The sequence below is a fragment of the Osmerus mordax genome, chromosome 6 (genome assembly GCF_038355195.1).
Source record: "Osmerus mordax isolate fOsmMor3 chromosome 6, fOsmMor3.pri, whole genome shotgun sequence".
In the NCBI taxonomy this organism is placed as follows: Eukaryota; Metazoa; Chordata; class Actinopteri; order Osmeriformes; family Osmeridae; genus Osmerus; species Osmerus mordax.
The window spans coordinates 9,578,250-9,587,961 of NC_090055.1; the positions used below are offsets into that span (position 1 = coordinate 9,578,250).

Genomic DNA, 9,712 nt, shown 5'->3' on the forward strand with positions numbered 1-9,712 from the left:
ACGATGATGGACAAGACATTTACACACCCAGTTTTCCACCAACATTCTAACGAAAAGTCAAGCCAAGACAGCATGAGAAGCCCTACTAAATATTATTGAAAATTGTACATTTTAATAAACAGTCATAGTTATGAGGTGCAGACACCGTTTACAAATCAATGCAAATGTTTAGTAGCACACTATATTTTAAATTAAGCTAAACGAATTACAATCAATAGACAACTGACTTCCAGCAGGTATTTCAGCTGATGATACACTTTTAATCATTTTGCTATCTTTATTATTTGATTTACAAGCACGACACTACACATGTGTACCATGTAAAGGCAATAAGCAAGCAGCTGCACTAAAATAACACTATAACATAAAAAAATAAATAACTTCAAGGCACATACAGTATAGATGCTTACATTCTGAACTATTTCCCACATTACATAAGGCATTTTTTTCCGAAGGCAAGTCAAGCTAAATGAGATACAAACAGTACAAATAGTACATTTTGTCAACAAACCATTTGGCTTTGGATTTTGAAAGAGCAAGAAGATGGTGCAATCAATTTTCTCACATGCATCTTTCAGTATGTTTCCAACGCCATGTAGTATCTCTCAAATTGCCCACTAGATGTCTCTCTTTTTACATATGATTGTCAATTACAACCTCCCTTAAATCATGGGTTGCCTTTGGTTGTAGCAATGTATTATTTGTTTGCAAACTAGCTCAAAACAGTTTGGGTCTTTAGGCTATCTTTGGAAGTTCACACTATATAGCTCCATATCTGTATTCTATTTATGAGATATATCTATTGATAAATTGTAAGATGTCTTACAGAAATCCATGTCTGAACTTGAACAACAATTGGCCGGGGGAACACCGGGAGTACTAACATCGGTAGATAGAGATAATACATTTAGACATAAAATACCTTGGGCCACAAAACTGTACTTTGCTTTGGAGTGAGTCATAGATTGAGAGAACACCGTGCTCATTCTCCTCAGACTGGCAAGTCAGACTGATTAGATTAATTGTTTTGAAGGTGATTTCATTGTTTATCTGTATAAATGATTCAGCACATTCAACTCAAGGTGGAGAAATGCCATCTAATTCATTCCATGACCGCACCAGTTATTATCATCATCCCTATTGTCACAGCAACTACAGAGCGTTGAACAGACAGATCTAATGGAAGCTCCAGGTCAGCAGCATTCCTTTGACACTCTAAAAACCAGTTAGGCTCTGTGGCACTATAATCAAGGCAGCATTACAGCTCCAAACACAGCACTTATCCTTTTGTCTCCCTGAACAGGGTTGGTCCTCGTTCCAGATATTAAAGCTGCTGGATATTTCTCCACCAGAGGAGAGACTCATCAAAAACTATCATCTTCGTAACCATGTAGAGAAGGGTTTGTGGAGAAAAGTCAAACTGGATGCTTTGCTGACAGTCGTCTCCCCTCGTTTCGCGTCACAGACGCACATCCTTCCCGCTCGCGCGCGAAACCCTCCTCAGTTGATCTGGCCGAGGTCTGCCAGCGGCATGGTGTGGAGCACCTCGTCCAGGAGCTGCAGGGCGCGGTGCAGGTGGACCTCCACCCAGCAGGGGGTGTGCTTGATGCTCTGCCGCGGGTAGTCGGGGCCCCAACCCTTCACGAAGCTCAGCCGCAGGATGCACAGACGCCTGAGGTCGTCCACCCCTATCCCCGCCGCCGCCGAGAGGCCTGGGGGAGAGAGGGGAGAGAGGGGACGATAGAGCGAGCGTGAGAGAGAGTGAGGGAGGAGAGGTGAGGCTTGCATTGTGACACGACGACGCAGAAACAGGGCTGGAGACACCAAAACGAATGCACAGATGGAGGAAGTCCAATCGAAAAGTGAAAATATCCGAAATCCAGTGCCGGCGTGAGACACCCACAGGCAGAGATGACGTGAAAAAGAAGGAGGCATGGGGAAGAGAAGCAGAGAGGACAGAGGTAGAGAAAAGATAGACAGATAGATAGATAGAGCAGAGGGGCCGACTGGACAGAGAAACAGAGGGGCGTGACTCACTGACTGCCGGTGCGATCCCGCCCACGCTGCCCGGCCCGGGGATGTTCCCCGCTACTGCAGCCGCCTGAGCTGCAGCCGCAGCCTGGGCCGTGGCCGCCTGCTGCTGCATCTGCCTGTGACACTGACGCAGGTCAAACACCTGGGGAGGGGCAGAGGACAGGAGGGAGGGAGGGAGGGAGAGGGACGTGCGTGCAGTAGAGCAGGACATGGAGAGCGCTGAACATACGATGTAGCGGCCGAGTGAGAGTTTTGTGCGAGTCCCATCTTCAATATATTCAACATATTCAAGTCCTGTATTCGATGCTCAAGTTCTATGTTCACATTTGATTTAAAATGAAAACTGAATTGACGAAATGTAATCTTAATGAGGCTTATTAGCATGGTATTAGTCTCAATTCAAATTCAAAAAAGTTTTCCCCACTGCCACTTTCCAGAACATCAATTCAGTTGGATGACTAGTCTGTGACTTGTCAACTACAGTTATCTCCATCCTTATCTATTCTGTCCCTCATCCCTCTATCCTCTGACCTTGATGTATGCCCCGGGGTAGATCTTGTGCACGGCGTCGCCCGGCGCGCGCCCCGCCTCCCTGTCCAGGTAGTAGCTCTGGACAAAAACGGCATGGTCGCTAAGGCAACGCATCCACACGTCGCCCTCACCGCGACACTCCAGCTGGACCCCTTTCCCGATGTGGAGCCTGGAGGTAAACACAGGAAGACAGCTTTAAGTATGTGACATTAAAGAGTATTTGGTACATAGCACAGTATAGGTTTAATATGATATTATCGGTCTTGATAGAGTCTAGAGTCTCTCTATTTACTATTTACATTTACATTTAGTCATTTAGCAGACGCTATTATCCAGAGCAGGGACATTCCCCCCAAGGCAAGTAGGGTGAAGTGCCTTGCCCAAGGACACAACGTCATTTGGCACGGCCGGCAATCGAACTGGCAACCTTCAGATTACTAGCCCGATTCCCTAACCGCTCAGCCACCTGACTACTATGTTAGTAACAATCACCTCAGTTGCTCATATGTATTTACTATTTCCACTACTTGTACGTCACTTTGGATGAAAACATCTGCTAAATGACTAAAATGTCAAACGTAATGTGAAAAATATGGATAGCTTCACATGTAAACTACTGTAGCGTCTATCACCGATTCAAGTCATTTCAAATCCCTTTCTAACAGGAACGATATGCTACGGTCGTCAACGACTGTGAGTGTCCCTGACCGGCTGGCTGGAGTCCTGACCTGGCCCTCTCGCTGGAGTCGGTGCGGTGCACGTTACTGAGCTGGCCCAGGCAGAAGCGGTCGCCTCCGGACGGGTCCACGTAGCCGTCCACCGTCACCACGGGACAGTTGGCCAGCACCTTGAACATCTCCCCCACCTGGATGTCCATCTCAAAATAGGAGATGGAGCACCAGAACTCCGGGCCTGCAGGACAGCGTGGGGGGGATGATGACGGGAGAACAGCGGTCAGATCATCTTACTTCCATATCTTGACCGTCATACGCCAGGCAGGAGGGTGTCAGTGTGCATGTGCGTTATCAAGTGTGTGTGTGTGTGTTACCTGGATGGTTGGAGACAGGCTGAGGAAAGGCAGGAGAAGAGTGATGTTGCTGAGACCCTTTGAGGAAAAACACAACACACTATTAGCAGACAACAGACTGGCGTGTTCCTGACAGAATTGAGAAAGGACTACATTTCCCAAGAACATCCAGATACTATGGCTGTGTTAGGTCGTTCCCTCAAGTCAGTGGACATACAGAAGCGGTTGGGGTGGTGCAGTGGCGGTTGCTGGTGGCTCCGCCCATTATGCTGGGGTCCTACAGGGGTGTAGGAGGCCGTGCTGGTGCCTGTCCAGGTCGCTGTTGGGTCAGAAGGAAGTAGAGAGGGATCGCGTGAGAGGACCACACTCATGGTGTTTTCCAGCTCTCCTAATTTCCTAGGTCCTAGTGCTAAGAATAAATGACAAAACACTGTTAAAAGGGTGACATGATAAATAGGCATAAGACTTAGAGACCTATTCAAACTAACTATTTGATCCACATGGATCCCTATATATATGGAGCCATATAAATCCCTAAAGATGATCAAAGATCCCTGCAAATCACCACTCACTGTGGTAGGAGCCCTGGGTGTGCTGGGGGCCGCCTGTGTAGTCGCTCTGCTGGGTGTGCGGGGTCGGGGGCTGGGGTGGGTGGGGGGTGTGCGGTGTCCGGGAGGGCGGCGGAGGTCCGTGTGTGGGGGTGGTGGGGGGCGATGTGGCGCCTTGGCTTTGGGGGGAGGCGATCTGAAGCAAGCCCTCACCTCCTCCCCCGTGCCCGCCCACGGACATGGGCCCGCCCATCATGGAACTGCTGACTGGAGGGGCGAGTGAAGGCGAATGTTGTAAGATGTAGCCAGACTTGGTGATGCAATAGGATTTGGTAAGTACAGGACAGTGGAGTCCGTTAAACAAGTGCCCTCTCACACAATTTGACGTCTCACAGCACTGCGACACCAAACACTCTCTCGGCCTCTTAATCTGTCTCGTTCTTTTTCATTTTGTCCGTCCCAATGTCGTTTTTTCTCACCCTGTTTCGCCGTTTGATCTTTTTGCACGCTCGTCTGTCCCAGTGAACACCCATGAAGTCTTAAGGGGGCGAGCCCTAAGAGTCTCACCTGGCGGAGAGAGGGGCATGCTGGGGTACAGGGTGATGGGCAGGGGGGCGCGGGGCGGTTCCGGGGGCATCTGCAGCGGCGGCAGGGGCTGGCTGTAGCGCTCGGGCTGGGGAGGCATCCTGGGGGGCAGGTCCATCTGGATGCAGTCCTGGATGTACTCCTCTTTTATCAGTCGACCTGGGGGGCCTGGAAAGAGGGGGGGAGGGGGGAGAGGGGGAGGGGAGAGGGAGCCAGGCAGGGAGTCAGAGAGATTGGGAGGAAGAGGGAGAAAAAAAAAGAGAGAATGAGAGAGACGTTTTTATTAAGATACAGTACCCTCTCTATGTATAATAACTGGCATATGTTTTACTTCTACATTCCACGCTAAAAGCAAAAAGACCAAAAGGAAAATACTCACCTGCATTCTGAATGCTGAGACCAACTTTTGGTTTGTGACCGGCAGACGAGACAGAAGAAAAGGTGGTTAGCTGCATTCCACATGACAACATTGAGGTTTTGGCCAGACTAAACAGTTTAGTCAATACTGTAACTGGCTAGCATACTTTAAACACTGGCTACTTGAAATAAATGCATATTTACTTTCATATCTTTGAATACATCTTGAATTTCCTTGAGAAACAATGGGAATTAATTGGAATCCTAGCTGATATTAGGCATGTCGTAGTGTGTGTGTGTGTGTGCTATTTCACATGCCTTTGCTTGTGAATATGTGTGTGAACGTTCACATTTGTCTGTCACCTTGTAAGAAAGGAAAGAATGAAATAATGTCAATGAAAGCTAAAAGCTCAGAGACAGAGAGAGCTACTACACTTTCACAACAAAAATACTATTAACGTGTCTGCCAGGTGTACTTGGAATCCTCTATGTCTCTCTCTTCACTGACCTGACATGACAGGACTGGTAACAGCTATGGAGAAGAGGACTTCTTTTCACCAGTCAAATCATGTCTGATGAGTAGTCATCAAATGAGGCCCTTTTTTCACAGGGGGGAAAGTACACACGGAGCTGGGACGTACCAATACCGGGAGATACCACCCTCTCATAGTGGTAGGGGTTGACGCAGACGTTGTCGTACTTGAGGTCAAAGGCGAACTGGCAGAACTTGACGTGCTTCAATTCGTTCTTGTGGAGATCCGGCCAGCGCCAGAGGCGAGCGTAGATGACGTGGGGGAATCCCTTCCTCCCTGCGACCTAGAGGGACACAGACAAGGAGGGGGGGGGGGGGGGGGGGGGGGGGGGGTAGAGATGGTTTGGTGTGGGGGAGGGGTGTACTGTACATCCATCTGGCCATCCAAAGGCCCATCCCTAAACCCCTGTCTGTCTGTCTGTCTGTCTTTCTTCCTAATAAGGGGAGCACCCATTTGACTTCCAATATTGAGTATCGAGGTGAGGGGGAATATGAGCAAGGGGGAGAGGCCGAGAGGTAGAGGAAGAGAAAGAAAGGGAAAGTGCTGGTAGACAGGGAGTGGTTAGGGAAACAGGTCGTGAATGGAAATTTACATCGACGTTGAAAACTCCCTCTCTCTCTTTCCCTCTTTCACACACTCAGGCACATACTGTATGCCCATCCTACAGCTTTGGAGCCTTTAAAGCATCCCTTTAGTTTAGACCAATCTGAATAGCAAATCGAGCACAATTTGAGTCACCAGTGAAGTCAATGGTGAATCGTGCGCATTCACTGTTCAGACAACACATAGCATTTACCCTGTGTGTGTATGTGTTTTAGCGCGTGTTTGTGCGGATGTGTGTGTCTGTGTGTGTGCTGGGAAGAAAGATTGGATTTATGCAGCCCTAAATTACGTAAGTGGAATTGCAATGTGATATGAGAATGTCTGCAGAAACAGCTGATATAGGGTTAATTTGAAAAAACAAAACAAGCTACAAAATGACATCATGTCTCACCTTTTCTGAACCCCACTAGAGAATAGTTGTGTTCATAGTGTGTGCATGTGCGTTTGTGTGTCTGTGTACCACCATATAGAAAGCAATATGGAGATAGAGAGAAGGATAGAGACAGAAAGAGAGATAGCGAGAGAGACGGAAAAAGAGAAAGAGAGAGAGAGAAAGCAAGACTCTAAACTTTCCTTTATTCTCTCTCCTAATATTCTTTCGTCTTGAAAACCCCCACCCAGCCAAGTGACCTTCAAAAGACAGAAAGTCATAGCTGGCAGACTGCCAGTCCCATTATATTGAACACTGGCAAACACACAGACACACACACACTCTACATTGATTTTGAAAGGCAACTATTTTAGAACGTTCTCACACTGACTCATTCTTCTTGCTCGTACAGGAGTGCAACATGAAGGTACTGAACATTATGAGTCCAGCCACAGGCACTGCAAGGCAAAATATCAGTCAAAACAAATATACCCTCACGTGACAGAACACTTTTTATTCCCTCTACCAGACTTTCAGGCACACACACACACACACACACACACACACACAGACATGCACGAGACAGACAGGCTTAACTTAACCCTGCCCCTTTCCTGTGTCTCAGACAAAACAACCCGCTACCCTCCCTCTCTCCCTTGCTCGCTCTCTCTCCCTCTCAAGGAACTTGGGGGGAAGGGTAGGGAACTCCCTCTGTCTCCTTTCCCATTCCCTTGCTCTCTGTAAGAAACGTTTGCAGTGTTTTAATGTGGTCGTCATTCAGAGTGAACCCTTTTTGCTGTTGTTTTATCACCCTATGCTTTGAAAAAACTGCCTAACTCTAATCAGGTGGATCTAAACATTAAGATGAGGTTATATCATGAATGGGTTGTAAGTATATATAATTATGTGTCCGAATGATTACTTGTTATATACAACTAGATTATATAATCTTATGACAACTTCCGGCAGCTCAGAACTTGTTGATTCAAGACTACGATGAAATGTGGTTGTTGTGGCATCCTGACATCATTACCTGAGAGACTCATTATGCTGTCATGGTGAGGTCACAAGGCAGTTCATGAAGTAAAAGATGAACATAGAGATGTTCAATGAGAGCATAAAATATGCTCACATAAAGCACAGAATACAATACACATTATGTCATGTTCATAATGTGATGTCGTAGAAGACCTTTTTAACTTTTTCTAAAAAGAGCAAACTCATTATGACGACACTATAGAACCAAATCCAGCACTCAGAAGAAGAAAAAAACGTTTGTAAACGTACACCCTTTCAACAGTTAAAGGGTTCTAGATCAAATCTTTGAATGTTTGATCAAATTCAAGGTTCCAGGTTCTACCTGGAATAAAATATGTTTCTTCAGAGAGTTCCAATGGGGATAGAGGAATGTAAGTAGCTGGTCCCACAGGACAAACATTTGAGGAACTTTCACCCTTTAAGACAAACTAGGAGTTTCTCTACCTGTAAGCGTCCATCTAGGGTCCTCTGGATGGTGACACACTTGCTAGGGTGCACCCCGTTGGTGGTGATGGCGGTGATGAGCGAGTCCAGCTCGTCCTTCTTCTCCTTCAGTTTCTTGACCAGGCTCTCGATGGCGCGCTTGGCGAAGCCCTCGTTCTCGCCGCCCTGCCTGTGGCACATGAGGCTGTGCACGATGCTCAGGCAGGCGTCGTTGCTGTTGGGGGGGTTCACCATCGACATCTCCCTTGGTGGGGTGGGGGGTGGAGGGGATGGGGTGGGGTGGATTGGATGGGGGGGAGGGGGGGGCGTGCGCGTAGAGAGAACAAAAACCGGGGGCAAATATTTCATATTTATTTCTAAGATCACGTAATCAAGATTCCACAGAGATTCCCTTTTGCTATGCCAATTTTTTCGATAGGACAAGTGCCTGATGTTTCGTTCACTTTCTTTTATGTACATAAAGTATAAAGTATAGGATTTTTGAAGGAAATAACTGATTGGGAATGTGTGTGAAGCATCCCATTTACAAACATCAATCCCACATGTGTCAGTCAAATGCCAAACTGACAACTATGGCTTGAAAAAGTTCACACATTCTAAAGATTAGAATCTAGACCATTGGAGACTTGACAGAAACTTTAACAACCACTTTTAGTAGTTAGAGATGACGACAGAACATCTCTAGTACAGTACAAATAGTAAAAACTGTTAGACCATTTAAAAACACACTACATTATCTTGCTGTATGTTTAGCAAATACATGCCCCAACTGTGTTCAGCATTGTCATGTGTGTGCCATGTCACTGACTGACATGAGAGACCAAATGGAGTTTTGAACTGTCATGCTGTCTGGCCAATAACTGCATTGTTGTCCAGAAATAAACTTGTCATCAATCCATGGACAGATGCTTGGTGCGATCGAGATAGGAAAACAGATATAGTAGAATCTACTTACAAATCAACAGCAGTTCAGGACAAAACAGACATAAGTAGGGGAGGCTCGAAAGTATTCCAAATGTGTCTCTCCCTTTCCCCCTGTCCGTGTCTCAACCGCGGCGTGTCTCGACTGTTATCAGTCTATCAGCTTCTCTGTGTCCATTCGTACATCCTGCTGTTCCCTTCGCCTCTAGTATTTCGCTTGCTTGCTTGCAATAACAAAAGAGGAAAGAGAAAACATCGGCCGCGTGAGTTGTCTCGGGCAAAAAATCAAGCCAATCGCTGAGCCCGTTTTATTCCAGACTGAAAGGCCCTCAGCCAACTATGACGCTGCTCTCTCACCGCCAGACGCCGTGGGCAGATATCTGTCTGGGTCTGGGCTCTCTGGGTTGCGAGGAGATTGACAGGGTCTGTGGCGCCGGTTATATTACTCCGCCTCCTCTATAACCCCGCCCACTCTTCTATGCCTGATGCTGAGCAATGTTATAACATTTATTTTAGATTGTTTTAATGTAGTAAATTGTTTATATACAAATTATATAAGTCCGAATTACATGTTTTATCGACGTCTATTAATTTATGCATAAATATAGGACATAAATATGGAGAAACTTTGGATGGAAGACAGGTCCACAACTGTGTAGCACAGTTGCCAGTTTTGCACATTGCACACATACATCTAAGTTGCGTTTGTTGGTTTTACCAA

At 46.6% G+C, this 9,712-nt stretch overlaps 1 protein-coding gene across 4 annotated transcripts; it reads right to left on the minus strand.

Annotated features, from left to right (window-relative positions):
• Positions 1-103: 103 nt before the first annotated feature.
• LOC136944179 (mothers against decapentaplegic homolog 4-like) lies at positions 104-9,248 on the minus strand. Of its 4 annotated transcripts, none has more exons than XM_067237836.1 (12): positions 9,026-9,248; positions 8,071-8,310; positions 5,724-5,898; positions 5,105-5,128; positions 4,708-4,893; positions 4,165-4,407; positions 3,810-4,001; positions 3,614-3,670; positions 3,294-3,477; positions 2,566-2,734; positions 2,038-2,176; positions 104-1,712 (listed from the first exon to the last, which is right to left on the minus strand). In XM_067237836.1, exons 2-12 carry the CDS (start codon positions 8,308-8,310, stop codon positions 1,501-1,503), a joined length of 1,821 nt encoding a protein of 606 aa, XP_067093937.1. In that variant the 5' UTR covers positions 9,026-9,248; the 3' UTR covers positions 104-1,500. The 4 variants fall into 4 exon arrangements, with proteins under 4 accessions (XP_067093937.1, XP_067093938.1, XP_067093939.1 ...); XM_067237837.1 differs by having other exon boundaries at positions 4,708-4,884; positions 8,071-8,314; XM_067237838.1 differs by having other exon boundaries at positions 3,810-3,911; positions 8,071-8,314.
• Between the last annotated feature and the right edge of the window lie 464 nt (positions 9,249-9,712).

Bases quoted from the DNA above. Each gene is read 5' to 3' on its own strand.
- LOC136944179 (XM_067237836.1), bottom strand. From the start codon at position 8,310: ATGTCGATGGTGAACCCCCCCAACAGCAACGACGCCTGCCTGAGCATC. The intron at 4,894-5,104 runs GTGAGTATTTTC...CCCTCTTTCCAG, and splicing joins TCTCAGCATTCAGAATGCAG to GCCCCCCAGGTCGACTGATA. The intron at 3,671-3,809 runs GTATGTCCACTG...TTTTCCTCAAAG, and splicing joins GCACCACCCCAACCGCTTCT to GGTCTCAGCAACATCACTCT.